The 21,927-nt window shown below is 42.9% G+C and overlaps 1 protein-coding gene and 1 long non-coding RNA gene across 3 annotated transcripts in view; both read right to left on the bottom strand.

Annotated features, from left to right (window-relative positions):
- LOC131456022 (extracellular calcium-sensing receptor-like) overlaps positions 1-21,927 on the bottom strand; it is a 41,565-nt gene that overhangs the window by 15,380 nt on the left and 4,258 nt on the right. The window contains exon 2 of the mRNA XM_058623975.1: positions 184-478. Within this exon, the coding sequence (XP_058479958.1) occupies positions 184-478 (295 nt within the window). The remainder of the gene's footprint in view (positions 1-183; positions 479-21,927) is intronic.
- Positions 1,598-2,911, bottom strand: LOC131456174 (uncharacterized). 2 transcript variants are annotated; one of them, XR_009239879.1, is made up of 4 exons: positions 2,754-2,911; positions 2,620-2,681; positions 2,482-2,548; positions 1,598-2,403 (listed from the first exon to the last, which is right to left on the bottom strand). It is a non-coding gene; the product is annotated as an uncharacterized LOC131456174 (long non-coding RNA). The 2 variants fall into 2 exon arrangements; XR_009239878.1 differs by having other exon boundaries at positions 1,598-1,892.

Raw genomic sequence — 21,927 nt, 5'->3', positions numbered from 1 at the left:
TACGAAACAAAAAAACGCATATCCTAAAATACAGTTTGTTTGTTTGTTTTAAGGTTGGTAATTCTTCTGTCAGAACTTCATTAATTACAGTTTAAATTAGTGCAATAGTTCATTCAATTTAATTCAAAATAAATAAAAACATTTAACACAAAAATTATTGAATTGAAGGACTTAAAAACTTACCAGAGGCACTCTGTACAAACCTAAGACTGTGGCTATGGCAATAGAACGTGTGGAGGAAGAATCACCCACAATCCCTAGGACTGGAGGAGATCCTACACAGTCCTCCTTTAATGTAACTTGCTCTTCTTGACCACTGACTAAGGACAGTGCTGCACGAAATCCAATTCCTAGTTGGATACAGTTATCATACAGACTGTATCCCAGAGTCACATTAGGCAGCAGGTTGGAGTTTCTGTTGATCTCATCAATAGCAAAGGCCATGGTCTGAGCCTGTCGGAATCCAATAATGTCAAAACTAACACAAAGATGTAAGTGTTTATTATTGCAAATATTTCATACAGTAACTGCAAAGTTATACATTTTACAACTACAGATACTGTCAGACTCACCCATAGCAGGTAGGCAGCTGTAACCTTGAGGTAAAAGTGAGGTCAGGATCAGCAGAAAAGAAGTTGATTGCAAAAAGTCCACCTAGTATCACATCTCCAGTTTTGTGCATCCCATTTAGATTAAACTGTTCGTGTAACTGACAATTGGAGGAGGACACAGCAGAAGAAAAGCAGGAGAACATTAGCAAGAGCACCTTGTTGTTTAAAACAATCCTCATGACTTTACTCTGCTTTACCCTTTTCTGCGTTCAGTCCTTTTACTACATCACCTATTTTATTGACTCATGATAATGTTTATACTTACGCATCACCTATCAGAGCAGAATAACTAGCAGTAGGGGCAGGTCCTCAGCAACGTCATGTGTCAATTACATATCGTTCTTTTGTCATTTATCTTTACAGTGCAACTGTTTGTATTTCAAGTTTTAAATTATAAAATTTCTTTTATCAGATCAGTGTGTTTATAAACACACGGAAGACTTAAAATGGACGAATAGATATGATAACGCAAAATTATTTTAAACTGTAGCTGGGTGGACAGGCTGAGGTGGGAGAGTAAATAATTTCATAAATATATGTTTTTGCTTATAATTGACTAATATCTTGACACATCTCCTCAACTATCTAAATAGTCCCTTTGGAAATGACTAAATGCAATCTATTTGAACACAACATTTGAATTCACCCTCTACAGAACATCTGTCATCGTTTGGCCATCTATGCTTAATATTTACATTATTGAAGGAAAATCAGTAGTAAGCAAAATTTGAATGAGACTGAAACCATGTTTGTAACTCCTAGTTTCTGGACGTTGCCAATCTTCATTCAAGTGAACTTTACTGGTCAACCATTATATATAATTAGTGTTTAACTTAATTTCTGAATCATAGTGTGGCGCGGGTAGGCGATAAAGTAAGAAATTATTAGAAGCTCGACAACGCCACCCCGGGAATTTCACCCAGGGAATTACTAGGTAATATTATAAAGGCACACAGTTCGGGTTACTGAGGGGGCAAGAGACGTGGTTCCAAGTTAACATATGTTTCTTTTATTAAACAATAATCCTAAAAACTTCAATAAAACTCATTCACACCAACAAAAATGGGGGGAAAAGAACCTTAACAGGGCTGAGGCCAAAGTGAGTGGACGAAGGCTAGGGCAGGGGAGGGATCCACCAAAGAAAAACACCACAATAATCACCAAGCACACGTGGCAGACACTCTCAGTGACGAAAACCCGCTCCCAGGGACACAGCAAGACAAGACGGGAGGATGCCACCACCAGACCACCAGCACCACCACCACCACCGGCCTACAGCAACTGAAACAGGAGGAGGATAATAACAAATTAGTGGGGATTCATACATTCAAAACAAAAGCAAAACAGAACTAAACACGGGCAGGTCACAGGCCTAAATAAATCACATAACTTCACTACTGACAAGGAAAAAGAAAATGAAAGAAAACCAAAACAAAATCAAATTACTTAAATTACAAAACACAATCTTGAAATTAACTAAATAAAATTACATAAACAAAATCCCATTTAACCCAGACACAATACCCAAAAACAATATTGCACACTTTCTCCCACACACACACACACACACACACACACTCGCTCCGTAGAAGGGGGAAAATCCCCGGTAAAAACAGTCGTGCGGGGCTGCGGCCGAACGATCGCTTTGGCCCGGCGTATGCTTGGGCTGGCAGTCGGCGGTAACGTTTCCGACGGCCACCGAATGACGCCACACGAGCCCGCAGCGGCCACCAACACGAACCAAAACTCAGTGGCTACAAAGCAGCAGCGGCCGTTAGGTGGTTAAGATCACCTAATCGAAAGAACATTATTAACAACCGCTACGTACGTTATGATTAAGTTGATTATATTTCACAATATACAGACGTACCTTCTTGTAGTAACAAACGCTCACGAGAGGAAAAGGAAGAGAGCTTCAGGCAGCTGCCAGCATGCACCTGCGCCCACACTAGCGTTAGCCATCCACTAGCACCAACCAACGACCAGCGAGAGAGAGAGAGACACTTACCACTGCCGATCAACCCACAGCAGCGTGCACACACAGCACGGAGCAGCACCCAACCAGTCGCCCTATAACACAATGCCAAGTTTAAGCATACTAACTAAACTAAGCGATTAGCGAAGTAAAGTGCGCGAACCTACCGATCGGAGACGTGACCTCACACTAAAAGTGACAGGCGACAATGGGAGCAGAGGAAGAGCCGGCGAGCGGACTACGCTTTTGTACCGGCTGCCTCAATGATTACCGGAAGTGTTACCATAGCAACCAATAAACGAAAATGAGCGAGGGGGAAAGTAACACAACGCTCATACTGCTACAATCGTATTAGATGAAACTCTGACTTGCCATGAACTATTTCGAGAAGCTCATCAAGCAGGAGATTATTGTAGGTAGAATTGTTCGATCCACTTCTAAAATCCCTTTTCCACCATACAGTTCCAGCAAGACTCGGCACGGCATGCTTCGACGCCACTGGGTTTGGGATTGTTTCAATTAGTATAGTACTAGTATAGTACTTCCTCAACATGGACATGAATCTTTAGACCGCGTTAATTAAAAAGATTTGTTCACAAAATCATCCGGTACTGAACTGAAATATGACAGAAGGGGTGGTGATGTGGCTCGGCGCTCTAGATCCCTGCTAAATACGCCAGACTCTTCTGTTAAATGATAGATATTTTAGACGTTGCCTTTGCTAAATGTTGGAGATTAAACACATGTATTCAGGATTTTAAGTCTTTTTTTTTTGGAAAGATTTTTTTGACTTTAATCAACAGTACAGTGCAGATAGAGAAAGGAAATGGGGAGGCAGAGAGGGGGAACAACATGCAGGAAAGGGCTCCCCGACTTGAACCGGGGGCACTATACAAAGCTATACAAAGTGAGCTAAACGCCACCCCAGAAAGTTAGTTTAAGTCTTTTTCACTGATCTACAGTTTTGCATTCATGACTCAACTTCTTTGTCTTTGTTTATTTGGATGACATCCTCGTCTTCACCAAAACCCAAGGAGTATGTTCACCAAGTCCTGTCTGTGCTCTAGCACCTCCTAGCAAACTCCTTGTTAATTAAAGCAGAAAGGTTTTAGTTACACGCAGAGTCTGTTTCATTCTTGGGAGAATATTGTGGCAGAAGGCAGTCTCCAGATGGACCTAACTTAAGTCTCTGCAGTTCCTGACACCCGTAAATAACTGCAACGCTTCCTGGAGATGGCTCATTTTTATCATCATTACACAGCGACTGCTCTTCTCATAGTCCTCAACAAGTGCCCCTTAAGAGGTCCCCTGCCCCTGACATGGCATTCTAGACCCTGAAGTCTACCTTATATGGAAGCACAGGACAGGTTTTTTTTAATCCATATTCAGTTCGAGAACTAAAAGCTACAACTGTTGTTTACTTTTGCATGTAAACATTTGTAATTATTCACTTTATTATTCTTCTGTGTGTGCGTGGACAAGGGTTTGGGGGGCCTGGATTGACTTGGACAAGGGGGGCTTCAAAGATAAAATGTTTGGGAACCACTGCACCAGAAGTATTGGGACATTGATTTGAGGGCACCAAGGAAGCCTTCTTGGTTTGGACTGCCCACAAAAACCTTGAATATATCTGTACCACCAAGAGATTGAACTCTCACCAGGTCCACTGGTCCCTCTTCTTCACCTGGTTATGCGTCACCTTTTTATAACATACGGGGTCCCACAATGTCCTGGAGGATTCTGCTGAGGAACCATGCACCTACCCTCCCTGTGTAAATGCCAACCCGACCTTGAAAATGTACCATACACTATCTGACTATATATTAAAAGACTGTTTGTTGTGTTTAGTGTTAGCATTTTAGCCAAAGTGTTTTTTGGGTGTGGTGGTGGGTGTGGTTTGGGGCCCTGTTTTTGGAGAGAGAGAGCAACATGGCAGAGTTGGTTCAGCAGGAGCAGCACAAGGTGAGTTGTGATAAATTTTGCCCTTGTTACTAAAATAAGTAATCATGTAAAATTACATTAACTCCCAACACCAGAATAATCGTTGGTTAGAAAAAAAATAATCTACATAGTTTTAAGTATTTCTTATTAACATCTTTATTGCCTGTATTGTGATCTAGTAATTTCAACACAATTTTAAAATGCAGAGCATCAGAGAGATACAGGGATACATATTACGTTGTTGTCCCACGACCCATGATGGCTTTCTTTGTGTTTCTTTCTGGTCTTACAAGGATTATATAACATTTGGGTCCAAACAGTGCAACCAAGAGGCCAAAACTGGAGGCCAGGATGGCAAAAACCTCCACTGCATCTGCATATTTGCCTGGAGAGTTGATGTAAGCAGGGACAAAGGCCACCCACACTGCACAGAAGATCAGCATGCTGAAAGTGATGAGTTTGGCCTCATTGAAACTGTCTGGAAGATTCCTTGCTAGAAATGCTAACAAAAAACTAAGGATAGCCAGTAAACCAATATAACCAAGTAAAACTGCAAAACCAACTGTGGACCCAACTACACACTCATAAACTATCTTGTCACTGTGATACTGGGTGTTTTTATGAGGCACTGGTGAAGCAGAGACAAGCCAGACAGTGCAGATTGCTGCTTGAACAGAAGTCAGAACCAGAACTGTCCCTCTCTGCTGCATAGCACCAAACCACTTCAGACTGGACTCACCTCCTGGTTTGGAGGCCCTGAACACAGCCAGAACCACCATGGTTTTCACCAGGATACATGAGACACAAAGCACAAAGCTGATGCCAAATGCTGCATGTCTTAGTTGGCAAGTCCATAATCTGGGTCGTCCAATGAAGAGCAATGAACACAAGAAACATAACTTAAGTGACACCACAAGAAGAAAACTGAGTTCTGAATTGTTGGCACGAACTATAGGTGTGCTGTGATGATGGATGAAGATGCCCAGAACAACAACACAGATAAATGTGCCCAACAGTGAGGTGATTGTCAAGCAGATACCCAGAGGCTCATGGTAGGAGAGGAACTCTGTTTTCTTAGGAACACAGTGGTCTCGCTGGGGGCTGGACCAGAAATCTTCTGGACAACTGGTGCACTCCATGGAGTCTGAGAAAAGAGAGAAAGTGATGAGATACATGTTTATACAACATCTCTGAACTCTGGTGTTTAATACTTAACACTCACCAGTTGTATTGCTGATCTTTCCCTCAGAACAAGGGACACAGTCAAAACAACACTCAGGTTCCCCCTTCTTTCTGGCCATGCGGGTACCTGCAGGACAGCTCTCACTGCACACTGACTGAGGAGGCTGTGTGGAGAAAATTCAGGATTTGTTATTGTATCCTATGTGGGCTTCTCCATACTTTTGCTTTTGCAAAATGTGTGGTTAGTGATTTTGGCCAGGACATCCTTGGTAAAGAGATAATTAATCGTAATGGATATTTTCTGGAAAAATAAATGTTAATTCAATTTAAAAGAAAAGATGCTCCCTGTCTGCAGAGTCTTTGAGGGTCTTTGTGGTCTTGAGTTCAAACTAACGTGGAGTTGATCTCATATCACCTGACAAAAGCAGTGGTTTCTCACCAGGAGATCAGGCCCATTTGTATGTTCTTGTAGACTTTGTACAGGTGAGGGAATCACCAAATGTTCTAACACAACTTCAGGCAAGAGACCATGGTAATTGTGATCTTTGATGTCCCTTCTTCAACCAAAACAAGAGGGTTATCAAATATACTGGAAAGTGCTGTGTTACATGAAGCTTGAGCATTTGGTGATTATGGTACAAAGCCAAAAAAAAGCAGGAGTGTATATGTATGTCTATGAAGGTTTTGTCAGTGCCATCACGCACATGGGTGGATGACATCATACATGTGAGATGGACAACAGCAAACCTCTTTGGACTCACAGAAAAAGTATGACTCTAGACAATGAGTGGGGGAAAGAGATAGTAATCTAAAACAATTAAGAAATAACCTGTTTGGATTCAAAGTTCCAGAAGATTTTGTCTTCATCCAGTGTGAGTTCTTCACCTTTGAAGGCTGACCTCTTAACCTCACCCACTCTCTGAACTTTAGTTCTTCCATCAGGGAGCCACACCCAGTTCAGGATGTCATATACAGGTAAGGCATCACCATTCTCATCAAATGACACTTGATCACCAAATGATGTGGTGAAGTTGACCTTGTCCAGGTAATAGACAAGCTTTAGATAATAGAATCAGACACAAAAGGAAAACAAGAACAAAAACTACAATCAATGCTCAGCAGTTGTTTGCCTCAGCTGACCAACAGATTCACAAGTTTCTCATGTAACTTGTGCATGTTGAGTTAGACGGAATTTATTAACGACTGTGCCAAAGTAGACAGAATTTGCTAAAGATAAGTGACTGACAACTTTAAAACACTGCCTCTGGCCTTAGCTGTTACCAATGCTGAAGAATGAAAATAAAAGAAGTGTGCAGATGGAATTTACTTCTAACTTTCGTTTTATGTATTTAACTTGTATCAAGCTAATCTGTGTGACAGTATATTTGTGAACACATCAGTACAGAGAAATTCACATAATTCTAATCATTGATAAACTTAAAAAAAATACATCAAAGAATTTAATTTTAAGTCACATCACATTTGACCTGATATTACAATCTACTTTCTGCCTGCTGTATAGGGAAGGTGAGATGCTTTTTATTTATTGATCTATGAAGTTCTTACACTTTAATAAAATCATAAAGAAATACAAAGGAAATTAAAAATTGAGTGTAAACTGATACCTCACCTGCCATGGCTCCAGTCTTCGCAAATGAGTACAAGTGTTGTTGCTGAAAGGTCCTCTCCCTGGCTCACACTGCAGCATTTCATCAAGAGCATACGCCAGAGCGTACACAGCCTTATACACATTATACTCTGACCTGAGGTTTGAAACATCCAACAATTCATTCTCCACATTCTCTATAACTTCCTGTCCAGTGCATAATTCTCCTCCAGCCTCCACCCAACCTGCTGGAGTTGGTGCAAATCTACACTGAAATGTGTGTTCCCAAAACTGATTCACCTGCAGTAAAGTTCATTTTTAGATTAATGCCACTATATTATTCTCACAAATTCAAAGTCACAGGGCAACTCTCACCATGCTGTTTCCATCTTTGCTGCTTTGATGTAGGTCAGGACGTATTTGTAACAGGAAGTCCCTGAGTCCTGGGATTTCTCCTTGACGGATGGAGATGCCCAGGGTTCCACCCAGGTATGTCATGAAGTGAGGAGTCTGGAGCACATCAAGTGATGACCAGGCTTCACTGGCCATCCACTGCAGGCCTGTCACATTTTGCCTCACCACCTGTATATTGCATTGTAACAAGTATAAAAGTTAACAGCTCTGTCCATCATGGAGAGAGACCTTAATAAAATCTTCAGAGGACAACCCCCCCACAAAGTCTCCTCCTTCACCTTGAAGCACTGGGCTGACCAAATGTCTCCAGTTCTTTCACATTTTTTTCATATATTTAACACCTCGCTGAAGACATGTCATGTACCTGCTTGCTTCAAAGCCTTCACCATCATCCCAGTCCCCAAAAAAACAAGGATCACAGGACTAAACGACTACAGACCCTGTCACCCTGACCTCGGTGGTAAGGAAGTCCTTGAGCACCTTGTGCTGTCCCACTTTAAAACCATCACATACCCTTTGCTGGACCCCCCCGCAGTTTGCCAACAGAGCCAACAGGTTGGTAGATGATGCTGTTAACCTGGCCCCTAACCTTCATCCTGGAGCACCTGGACTCAGCAGGAACCTATGCCAGGATCCTGTTTGTGTATTTCAGCTCTGCTTTCAACACAGTAAGCCCAGTTCTGCTACAGGACAAGCTCTCCCAGCTGATTGTGCCCAACTCCACCTGAAGGGGGATCACAGACTTCCTGTCTCACAGGAAGCAGCAGGTAAGGTGGGAAAACATTGGACTCATCTCCGGTGGGGACGAGTCCACCTTCAGGTGCGAGGTTGACCGCCTGGTAAACTGGTGCAGTCAAAACAACTCAGAGCTCAACATTTTAAAACAGTGGAGAATGGTTGTGGACTACAGAAAAGACACTGTAAGCCCTGCCCTCATCACCCTCTGCAACTCTGCCATTTCCACCATGGACTTTCTACGCTTCCTGGGGACCTTCATGACCTGTACATCTCCAGGACCCTGAAGCGTGCAGGTAAACTCATGGCCGACCCCTTCCCTCTGGCAACAGGCTGTGGTCTTTTAAACTTGAAATTTTCCCATTGTAGTAGCCAATTACACTGTAAGATATCACCTTCCCTGAATTGGATTAGGCCTAATGTTAAGTCAACACGATGGCAATATGCAGATGTTATTAAAAAGTCAATGGTCCCATTTATGTAGTCAAACAACCCCATTTTAAGTACAATACTGCAATCCATCAATACAAAGACATGTGCACGTCACAAGCACGCACTTACACACACACATACACACAAACAAGTGACTAGTTTCTTCTCCTCTGCTTAGTCTCATGAATAGCAAAAATGACAAAGTTTGCTAGGCACAAAATAACTCGTGATAAAAAAATTGACCCCGTTAAAATGGGTTTGCATTAATGCCGTTAATGAAACGTTTAACTGACAGTATACATTTTATTTTATTAGATTTAAATGCACCAAAACACAAAGTCAAATTCCTTGTATGTGTAAATGTATTTGGCAATAAAAAAAAAACAATTCTGATTAAAAGTAAAATATTAGTAATGAAATCTGTTTTCCAAAGACTTTTTTGCAGCATTTGTTTATATTTGCATTATGAGTATAAAAATTCATACCAGTAAAGTAAAATGTAGTTTCCACAGTTGATGTCATAAACAAACACGTGTTGTACATACATTTACTAATTATAGATATTAGTATAAATAACAAAATCTATTTTTTCAAAGGCTAAAAGGGTTTTGCAACATATTTCTTTAAAAACTGACCTCTTTCATAAGGTTCATCATGTGACTCTTATTTGCAAACACAATCACCACTCGAGCTGTAGATTTCCTCATCACATCCACTATTCTCTTTAGTTCAGCAGGGTCGTTACTCCAGGGCAAAATCTCTGTGTAAGCCAGACAACCTCCACCAGCTGGACCCAGATCAGAGTGAAAGGATCGGGCAGCATGGACTCCATAATCGTCATCACTGATGAGCAGACCTGCCCAAGTCCAACCAAAGTGTTTTAGAATCTGAATCATAGCATTCACCTATGTGGACACAGAGCAGAGGGATTAGTGCACAGGCTGGAATCATCTTTCACTAGAAATCCTGTTACCTGTTCATCAAAGACTCATTCGGTACAGGACGTTCAGGACAAATACACACGTGTATACTTTAAAAAGACATATGTTCAGCGGTAACCACGCTAATGCAGAGCAGAACTTAATCACAATTCCTCATTCCCCCCGGAGGCATAACATTATCGCCATTCTCGCATGTTTTCCTCAAGCCTAACGTTAGCACAGACAAGCCACATCTGGAGAATGCAGTTGAGAAGCCAGAGCCTGAGGAGCCACCATGCATTTAAATCATATCATCTTTTGTACATTTGTTGTACATTTGTAGATGAAATTGTAACATCAAATTGAAGATACACAATTATAAACTTGAAATGTTCCCATTGTAGTAGCCAATTACACTGTAAGATATCAACTTCCCTGAATTGGATTAGGCCTAATGTTAAGTCAACACAATGGCAATATGCAGATGTTATTTAAATGTCAAGGATCCCATTTATGTAGTCAAACAACACCATTTTAAGTACAATACTGCAATCCAACAATACAAAGACATGTGCACATGTCGCAAGCATGCACTTACACACACATACACACAAACAAGTGACTAGTGACTTATAAAGCAGTTGTTTTCAGTGTAACTGAATCGCTAGAATAAGTTAATTAAATATATTTGTTGAGTTTTTCCTCCATGACCGGAGCACAGGTCATGGACTGAAATACAGCGGCAGGGTTTGTGATGCCAGTCGTGGGTCGTGATCAGCAGTGCCGTTGCCAAAATACACGAGACTCCTCTGTTAAATATTGAGATTTTAGAAATGTCCCTGGTAGTTGTTGTAGATTAACCCACGTTTTTTTGGACTGTGAAGTATTTTTAACTACAGTTTGACATTGTTTGGCTTGATTTATGTGTCGGATGTCTCTTCCTGTGATGGTACTAGACTTGTAGTCAAGACCACCTAAACCGAGACCAAGACATTACAAAGAACAGAGTATCAAGACCAAGACAAGACCGGGACCAAGACTGTCGAGGCCGGTCTCGAGACACACAACTCTATAAAGCAGTACTAAGAATTTGGGTAAATCTCCTCTGTAATGGATTCACGGTCATATTTAACAAAGAAAGATGTGTGCTTTGAAAACAGAATGAATCTGAGTACAAGCTGAGACAATTAGACTTACTGAATATGACGTTTAAAATGTTCAAATGTTTTTCCTACATGCTGCACTATAATTGATCTTTATTTTTATTATAATAGTTACTTTTTTTATTATTTGACGACCTTAACATTCACCTCTAAGTTGTGTTAAGTTTGTGTAATTCTTACCTTATTTTTATTAAAAAAAACAACATGACCTTCATTCAGGTAATTGTGGGCAATTAGTCACTGTTATGTTTACAGTTCGGTCTGTTTAATCATTGTAAACTTAATTTAATCTGTTAATGAAAAACATTCCATTTGCATACTGTTTCACCCCTACTGAAAATGAGACATAAGATAATTAGTGATGGAGATGAATTTTCACCTGAAAAGCATCACTTGGGATCGTTCTAAAGAAAGATGGAAACTTTTGTCTGTCACTCAGGCAGGAACATGTGGCAAAATAACTCACCTGCAAAAGAAGCAGACCACTTCACTTAGAGAGGTTAATATTTTCTAATATTTTCCAATATTTTCCAATATTTAAGGTACTCAACTGTCAGATATATATTCAATGTAGTTCATAATACAATTCTATTTAAATTAAATTCATAATTTAATCACTGTAATGATTGAGCTGAAAATCTTAAAAAACTTACCAGAGGCACCCTGTACAAACCTATGGCTGTAGAAATGGCTATAGAATTTGAAGAGGTAGTATCACCCACAATTCCTAGGACTGGAGGAGGTCCTACACAGCTATCCTCTAATGTAACTTGCTCTTCTTGACCACTGACTAAGGACAGTGCTGCACGAAATCCAATTCCTAGTTGGCCGCAGTTATCATACAGACTGTATCCCAGAGTCACATTAGGCAGCAGGTTGGAGTTTCTGTTGATCTCATCAATAGCAAAGGCCATGGTCTGAGCCTGTCTGAATCCTACAATATTAAAACTAACACAAACATGTAAGTCTTTACAACTAAACATATGTTATACACTTACACATGTTTCACAACTGACTCACAGACTCACCCATAGCAGGTAGGCAGCTGTGACTCTGAGGTAAACATCAGGTCAGGATCAGCAGAAAAGAAGTTGATTACAAAAAGTCCACCTAGAATCACATCTCCAGTTTTGTGGATCCCATTTAGACGAAACTGTTCCTGTAACTGACAAGAAGAAGAATAAAGAGAGGAGGACACAGCAGAGGAAAAGTAGGAGAACAACATTAGCAAGAGCAAGTCGTCCAAAAATATCCTCATGACTTTGCTCTGGTTCATCCCTTTAAGGAGTTCAGTCCCATCACTACTTCATCTATTATATTAACTTATGACAGTGTTTATCCTATCAGGGCAGAATAACAAGACGTAGGGGCAGGTCCTCTACAATGTTACATTTGTTTGTTATCCAGTATTTTTAGTCACACAAAGATATCTTGTAAATTAATTAATTAATTAATATCGATCCATTTTTTACTGCATCATTCTCCACACAAGGGTCACGGGGGGTGCTGTGCCAATTTCAGCTGACATAGGGTGATATGCAGAGTAAACCCTGGACAGCAGAGCCGACCCTGAGTAATTTGGTGCCCTAGGCAAGATTTTAGCTGGCGCCCCCTTGCATCGCAGCAGTCAGTTTCACAATCAACTTTCATACAATCACACAAAAACTGCATGTGTGTATTCAAGATTTTATTTCTTCGAGTAAAGAAAGAAACAAGTGATAAAATTAAAAATACAAAATAAATAAGGCAAACATATTAAGCCGAACACTGCACATGAAAACAAGTGACATAAAATGAATTAAAAATACAATATAAATATGGTATTGCACAAAAAAATAAATTATGAAACCAGTACAGACATAACACACACTATTACACACGGTTTGTGGCGACACAAGGATTATTACTATGTTATACTCCAAATACCGACAACGCCACCTTGGGTTATGGCCCAAGGACCAGTAGTAAAGGTCGACTAGTACCTTCAGACAAAAAGACACTCAGGTTTGTTTACTCAAGGAGGGAATGAGACAGAGTTCAATGATCATGTCTAACAATTTATTCTTAAAACAATCATGAGATTGGCACTGTAACACAAAAAAAGAAAAGAGCCCAACTAAAAGGGGGATGTAGTCTGAGGCTTACCGGCTGGAGGAGGGGTTTGGTAGGGGAAGTGACATCCAAAAGGAAAACGAGGACACCCCACACACACACACAGCAAAAGGTGACATGTAAACAAAGAAAATCTTAAAAAGGGATCACAGCACACAGGACCATCACCACCCAGGAGAACCACCACCATCGGCCTTCAACACTAAGGGGAGAGGAAAACACAATTAAACAGGCTCAAATTTAAGGAACCAAATATAAATGATCAATTGATAAACTGAGAAATGTTAAATTATATTAATAAATCAACCAAACACAAGAAACAAAAGAGTCTCTGGCCAGAGATATCAACTCAACAATTAACCAGTTTAACAGTTTTAAATTAATATAATAAAGATTGATCATATTAACAACATAAATTCAACCATTAAACAAAGAGTAAATAAGTAAACAATTAAACCAAACCTTGCCGGATTACACTTAAAACACTCTCTCTCACACACACACACGCAGTTCACAATCTTAGCGAGTGGCTGAGAGTTCGGGCAGACTTGTCATCCAGTACGAGTGACAGCCACACATACACACGCTCACACACACGCTCACACACAAAGCAGCACATGTAGCAGCGGGAAACAGGCTGACCACCGGCGGTCGACCGGATCGGAACGGGGCTGTCGGAACAACAGGACAGCGGCAGAACAGCGGCGAAGCAGTTAGCAGCGGCCAAATAGCCGTGATTAATCAGCTGTGTTTACACTTGGAATTGGCGTTAGCCTTAGCGCTAGCGTTAGCTTTAGCGCTCGCGTAGCGTTCCAGTTCCAGTTATGAATCCGGATGCATTGGCATCCCTTCCAAAGAGGGAGAAGGGTGAAGAAATCAGGCGTGGCAGGGAAGACAGCCACCATGCAGCACACAACCAGCAGACAATGCTCTGGTTGCGGCAATAAACACCGCCCCGACTGATCGGCTTGACCGCGGTGAAGACGCCGGATCTGCGCTCGGATGCTAGCGGCACATATAACGACCCGGGAGCGAGAGATCAGGAGGAGGGACACAGCCTACTTTTCTCCCCTCGGTAAGCGCTGTGATTGGCTAATGGCCGGGGTGCAGTCAAACAAACTAAATCGGTGGTGCCTCATACCACTACAATCATAAGAAAAAAAAATGAGAGACCTCTTGATTCACCACTATTTACATAATTCCAACAGAGGGGGCTATCTGCATGTTGATTGTATTAAAGGCCTCAACAACACCTCAAGAAACTCACTTTACAGCCTTACTCTTCTTGACTTTCTTGATGCAAAGTCATCTATAATGTCATCATATGACAGCTGTTTTCCAACAATATGGTTGATGCTTATAATGGAAAGCCCACTGAGACGTTCTTGTGCAGACCTGGGCATTGTACGGCCGTACCGGCCCACGAAAGATTACATGATAATTCGAAAATAAAACATATTTTAGCGTAGCTACGTTTAAGAGCACGCCCCCATCCAGTGCGTTTACGTTGGTTCAGCGTCGGAAGTGAAAAGCGGTGTGTGAGAGACATGTGCTGTGGCTGCAAAAGAGTATGCAATAAATCTAGCCGGGAACGGCGAAAGAGAAAACACGTCTCCTCGTCACTTGAGAGTGTTACACTGATGTCAGAATCGTGATCGAATCCACGCCGCGGATTATTATTTTTTTTTCGCCGCGCCTTTTTCTCTATCTCTTTGTTTTTGTGTGCGATCGGGCGGCCATGGACAAGAGCGTCTATGTGAAGCGGGAGCCGGAGGAGGATGGCGTACCTGCGGAGGCTTGGAGGAGGACGGCAGGCCACGGATGGTTGTTTGCTCCGGGGGTGAGTCGACCTGCGGTGGGCTTGTCTGCCACTCGAGCCGTGCACAACAGGAGAGGAGCCCCGCAAGTGCTGGTGGCGGCGGAGACTCGGAGCGTGTGCTGGAGCCTTCGTTTTCTTCCCCCGCTTGGAAGCTGCGGTACAGCCCGGTACAAATTCAGCTCCCGGTGTACAATGGAAAGACTGACTGGGAGGCATATAGAGCCCAGTTTGAGCTGATTGCGGGGAGGATGGAGTGGTCGCAGTCAGACATGGCGTTTTTCCTGGCATCAAAGTTATCGGAGGATGCACTGATGTGCATAACCATGTTGAGCCCGGAGGAGAGGGGAGATTATGGCAAGCTGGTGGCCGCTTTGAGCCAGCGTTTTGGAGCAGACATGGGGCCGTGGACGTTGCAGGCTGAACTCAGCGGGAGGCACAGACGCACATGTGAGTCGCTTAATGCACTTTATGGCGACATCAAGACTTTGACACAGCGTGCATATGCTGACATGCCCCTACAAGTGCATAGTCAGATGGCCCGGGACCGTTTTGTAGGGGCTCTGTATCCTCCGGAGTAACGTTGCGCGGTGCAGTTGGCTCATCCTTCCTCCATCGAAGAGGCGTTGAGACTGGCAGTGGAGCGAGAGGCAGTGTGGTTGCATGCCAGAGACCAAGGGGGCAGTGCCAACGCAGTGAAAGCAAACTTTCACTCCGGGTGCGGGAGCCAGTGGCGTGCCCGGTGCTTTTTCCTCACCTGTTCTAGACCAGTGCCCAAGCTTAGGTGGGATGTAGAATGTGCTCATGATGGGTGAGGGAGCTCTTGCCTGCTTGAGTTTTCTGAGAAGTAGAGGCACTGCTGTGCCTTCTTTGCCAGTGATATGATGTTGGTGGTCCAGGAGAGGTCCTCTTCGATGTGCGCCTCCAGGAATTTTGTGCTGCTCACTCTCTCCATAGCAGTACCATTGATGGTCAGTGGTGCGTGTTGGGTGTGACCCCTTTGTAAGTCAACGACAATCTCCTTTCTCTTACTGACATTCAGCAGGAGGTTGTTGTCCCTGCACCATGTGGTCAGAAGGTCAACCTCTTTCCTGTAGTTGGTCTCATTGTTCTTGGTGATGAGACCTACCAGGGTTGTGTCGTCCCCAAACTTCACCATGTGACTGTAGGTTGGTGTGCAGTCGTGTGTCAGCAGAGTGAAAAGTAGGGGACTGAGCACACAGCCTTGGGGGGCCTCGTGCTCAGTGTGATGCTGTTTGAGGTGTTGTTCCCAACTTGTACCGCTTGTGATCTTTCTGTGAGGAAGTCCAGCAGCCAGTTGAATAGTAAGGTGTTAAGCCCCAGCTGGTCTAGTTTGTAGATGAGTTGTTGTGGGATAATGGTGTTGAATGCTGAACTGAAGTCAATAAAAAGCATTCTCACATATGAGTCTTTTGTGTCCAGGTGGGAGAGGGCTGGGTGAAGGGCAGAGCAGATTGCATCATCTGTGGGGTCCATGGTGCGGGGTAATGGAGGATTTGATGTGTTGCATGACCAGTCGCTCAAAGCACGACCCCCATCAGCCACAGGGCTGTAGTCATTGAAGCAGGATGGAGTATGTTTCTTTGGTACAGGTATGATGGTGGTGGCCTTGAAGCATGATGGAACAATAGCTTGTCTCAGAGAGGTGTTAAAGATGTCTGTGAGGACATCCTTAAGCTCCTCTGCACAGTCCCTCAGCACACGACCAGGGATGTTGTCTGGTCCTGCTGCCTTTCGGTCTGTTGATGGTGGAGAGTGTCCTCTTTTACACTGGCAGTAGACAGGCACAGAGCCTGATAGTGGGGGGGGGGGGGGGGGGGGACATCTTCTGTGGACGTGTGTTGTTTTGTGCTTCAAAACGTGCAAAGAAGCTGTTAAGATTGTTAAACAGAGAGGTGTTGCTGTCACAAGTCCGAGGGGCTGGTTTATAGTCTGTGATAGCCTGAATGCCCTGCCACAGGCTCCATGTGTCTCTGCTGTCCTTAAAATGGCAGGTTGTCTTGTGTGTGTGCCTTCCCGATCCCGCGGGACAGGTTGGCTCTTGCCGTTCTCAGACTGGCTTCATCCCCGGCTCTGAAGGCTTTGTTCCTCTCCCTCAGTAGCTGCTCCAGTTGTACAGTCAGGGAGTCAGGGATTTTGTCATTTAGCCATGTTTCAGTGAATACAAGTACACAGCAGTTACTCACTTCACGCTGCACTGACCTCAGCAGTCGTATATGATCCATTTTATTGTCCAATGAACGCACATTAGCCAGGAGGATGGATGGTATGGCTGGGTGGGTTGGATTAGCCTCTAGCCTAATCCGGATACCACCACGCTTGCCTCTCTTCTGCTTCCTCTCACACCACTTGCGGTGCCTCCTTTCTGGGGGAGGAGTGGCAGTCCGGTGTTGTAACAGGCCATTGGAGTATCCCTAGCACCTTGATTGTTACAGTGTCCAAAGTTTTGAATATCATGGTTCTGATGATGTCTAGCAGAACCTGCCGACCACGAAAACACCACGCGGGATAGGCAGGGGTCGCTGCGTCTTCACGCGCCACCATCCCCAAACATCTTCATTAACAACACCAGTTTGAAAAATGTGGACCACTTCCCATACCTAGGCAGCCTCTTGTCATCTAAAGCCACCATTGATGAAGAGGTACACCATCGTCTTAGCTGTGCCAGCAGGGCATACTCAAGACTGAAAAAAGGGTCTTTGAGGGCTGCGACCTCCTGTCAAAGACCAAAATTCTGGTCGAGAAAGCAGTATTGCTCCCCACTCTCCTATATGGATCAGAAGCCTGGACCACATACAGCAAGTATTTGAGAGAATTTGAGGCTTTCCATCAGAGGTACCTCTGGAGAATTCTCAGGATAACCTAGGAGGATCGACAGACTAACACCAGTGTCCTGGAGGTGGCTGGCATCTATACCATCACTGCCATCATCTCCCAACACTAGCTCAGATGGACGGGGCACATGATTCGGATGCCTGACTCTCACCTTCCCAAGCAAATCTCTACTCACAGCTTGTTCTGGGAAAGTGTGTGCCAGGGGGCCAAAAGAAAAGGTACAATGCCAACATCAAAGCAAACCTCAAGAAGTGTGCCACCTTTGCCTTAAGACCTGGGAGGCCACAGCAACAAACAGGGCGACCTGGAGAAAACTTGTTTGAGATGGAGCTGCACAGTATAATGATGATCTCAATAGTGCTGCAGAAGACAAGTGCAGACGCGGAAAGGAGATTGCTGCCACCAAAATGATTGCATGCAAACCCACAACCACCATGACCCGCCCATGTCCACACTGCCCCAAAATATCTGGGTCCAAGATTGGCCTCTTCACCCACCTGAGGACCCATAAAGACCAAGAAGGAGGACAGACATACTCGAACCCAAGTGTTCGCTGATGTTAATGATGATGTCTCCTTCTGGAAACAAAGCTCGACACTGTCCATGATGAATTTTGGTGACACTGCTTTAACAATAGCATACATTTATATGTATATATTTTTTTCTTGTTGTGTATACTGTATGTTACAGTGTTTTACAGCTCTTTTTTGACATATCTATTTTATAATAATATAAAAAAAATAAACAATCAAATGTTTTTATATCCATATGTTAATAAGCTGAGATGTACACTTACATATCTCTACAAAAAACTACTTTTGTGCCTTAATATAGGCCCATCATAAGTCAAACTGGATTAAAATAGATATGGAAACTAGTATTTCATTTGTATAGTGAACCATGTTAGCCTAGCTGAATGTGTGAGACTTGAGAGCTCTGGCCTTCAGTGTACATCGAAGTAGGAAAAGTTCTCAAGTAAACTACAAAAATAACATGCTGTGTAACTTAATACATTACTAAATTGATATGGATAAAGAAATCACAGCCCCTTCAAATTGCACATACACAAATAACATAACTACCTGTTTAGCAGAGAAAGAGCAACTTCAGTGTCACCGTTAATCAATTGGTTGTCCTTTAGCTGTGGTGCCGGTTGGCTCCTGTAGTATCTGTCTCTTTTCTCTTCAAGCCGTATGTTTTCTTTTTAGTTGTAGCTCCAGAAGTTTCTTTTTGTTACTATGTAAAATTATGTTAACTCCCAACATTGGTAAAATAAGAAGTTAGAGAAAATATAATACATTAATTTTAGTATTTTATTAATAATTTAATTGCCTGCATTGTGATCGTATAAATACCAATCTAAAATACAGTGGGTCAAACAGAGAGACAGCAGTGTTCACTGTTTTACTATGTGGTGCCACGACCCATGATGGCTTTCTTTGTGTTTCTTTCTGGTCTCAACAGGATTATGTAACATTTAGGTCCAAACAGTGCCATCAAGAGGCCAAAACTGGAGGCCAGGATGGCAAATACCTCCACTGCATCTGCATATTTGCCTGGTGAGCTGATGTAAGCAGGGACAAAGGCCACCCACACTGCACAGAAGATCAGCATGCTGAAAGTGATATGTTTGGCCTCATTGAAACTGTCTGGAAGATTTTTTGCTAGAAAAGCTAACAAACAACTGAGAACAGCCAGCAAACCAATATAACCAAGTAAAACTGCAAAACCAACTGTGGACCCAACTGCACACTCAAAAACTATCTTGTCACTGTGATACTGGGTGTTTTTATGAGGTGCTGGTGAAGCAGAGACAAGCCAAGCAGTGCAGATTGCTGCTTGAACAGAAGTCAGAAGCAGAACTGTCCCTCTCTGCTGCACAGCACCAAACCACTTCAGACTGGACTCCCCTCCTGGTTTGGAGGCCCTAAACACAGCCAGAACCACCATGGTTTTCACCAGGATACATGAGACACAAAGCACAAAGCTGATGCCAAATGCTGCATGTCTTAGTTGACAAGTCCATAATCTGGGTCGTCCAATGAAGAGCAATGAACACAAGAAACACAATTTGAGCGACACCAAGAGAAGAAAACTGAGTTCTGAATTGTTGGCACGAACTATAGGTGTGCCACGATGATGGATGAAGATGCCCAGAACAACAACACAGATAAATGTGCCCAACAGGGAGGTGGTTGTCAAGCAGATACCCAGAGGCTCATGGTAGGAGAGGAACTCTGTTTTCTTAGGAACACAGTGGTCACGCTGGGGGCTGGACCAGAAATCTTCTGGACAACTGGTGCACTCCATGGAGTCTGAGAAAAGAGGGAAAGTGATGAGATACATATTCATACAACATCTCTGAACTGTGGCGTTCAAAACTTTACACTCGCCAGTCGTATTGCTGATCTCTCCCTCAGAACAAGGGACACAGTCAAAACAACAGTCAGGTTCCCCCTTCTTTGTGGCCATGCGGGTACCTGGAGGACAACTCTCACTGCACACTGACCGAGGAGGCTGTGTGGAGAGAAATATATGTTGTTATATCGGATGAGGTCCCCTCTTTTCCAAGTTCCATGTACACAAAGAGTTGCCATACTGAGTCCATGGTCAAAACAAGCCAGCAGAGAATTTACCAAGTGAGGAAGCTGAACTCTTTTGAAATGTGCATATTGATTTTAATACATTTCTTTTAACTCTTTTATTTGTTGGTTATCTTTTGAGGAGGGCCACATGGCTGGTGTAGTGGTTAGCACTCTTGCATTTGCAGTAAAAAGACCCAGGTTTGAGCCCCGGTTGGAACAAGGGCCTTTCTGCATGGAGTTTGCATGTTCTCCCCGTGTGTGCATAGGTTTTCTCCAGATTCTCGGGCTTCCTCCCACAGTCCTCCAAAAACATGCAATATGGAGATTAGTTAAATTGGTCGCTCTAAATTGACCGTAGGTGAGAATTTGTGAGTGAATGGTTGTTTGTCTCTATATGTGGCCCTGCAATGGACTGGTGGACTGGCGACCTGGCGAACTGTCCAGGGTGTACCCCGCCTGTCGCCTTATGTCAGCTGAGATTGGCACAGCACCCCCTGCGACCCCCCTGTGGAGGATAAAGTGGTAGATGGATGGATGGATGTATCATTTAAGGATACAAACAGCATTTGTTACATTTTAGATCTGCTCCAAGATCATTGGAGTCAGGCAAAAAGATGTGATGTCCCTCTGGGAGAGGCAATCAAGAAAGAAGGCCATCTCCATTGTCAGCCAAACCCCAACACATTCTGGCAGATGAGTTTGAGGTGATGCCTTCAGGTTGCCAGTACTATGCACCCGGTGTAAAACAAATCGCTTTTTAAATTATTTTATTCTATCACCTATCGAGATGCTCAACTCAGATAGCCGTCATTTTAAATGCCACTTAATCTAGCATTTAAACCTGACATGCAGTTATTTACTTCATTGTCTGTCAATCTGTTGATGCTGACTGTTGTGAGATTGTTCATGCTGGCTGAAGGTTATGTAAATGTGATGACGTGCAAATGATTTGCCCTTTGGGGATCAATAATGGTTAGTGTGTTATTTGATGTATTTTCTTCAAAAGTAGAGGGTTCCAACAACTAGACTGGAACATGTTGTGTTGATGAAGCCTGAGCATTTGGTGAGTAATATCCCAAGCCAAAAAATGTGTGTGAACATGTATGTATGTACATGGACTCTATACTCAAAAGGTACCATCAAGTATGGGTGGATGACAACATACACATTAGATGGACCATAGCAACCCTCTGTGGACTCAGAGGAAAATATGAATCTAGCCAAATGAGTGAGGCAAAGCAATGGTTGTCTATACAATTAAGTTGTAACCTGTTTAGATTCAAAGTTCCAGAAGATTTTGTCTTCATCCAGTGTGAGTTCTTCACCTTTGAAGGCTGACCTCTTAACCTCACCCACAATCTGGACTTTAGTTCTTCTGTCAGGCAGCCATACCCAATTCATGATGTCATATATTGGTATGGTATCACCATTCTCATCAAATGACACTTCATCACCAAATGTTGTGGAGAAGTTCACTTTTCCCAAGTAATGAACAAGCTTTTGACATGAGAATCAGATATATAAGGAACACACAAAAAAAATACAATTACTATACACTGGTTGTTTGACTAACCACCAC

Source organism: Solea solea, chromosome 3, assembly GCF_958295425.1.
Source record: "Solea solea chromosome 3, fSolSol10.1, whole genome shotgun sequence".
Classification (NCBI taxonomy): domain Eukaryota; kingdom Metazoa; phylum Chordata; class Actinopteri; order Pleuronectiformes; family Soleidae; genus Solea; species Solea solea.
The sequence above is the reverse complement of the archived record's forward strand: the minus strand, read 5'-3'. Positions and strand labels throughout refer to the sequence as shown.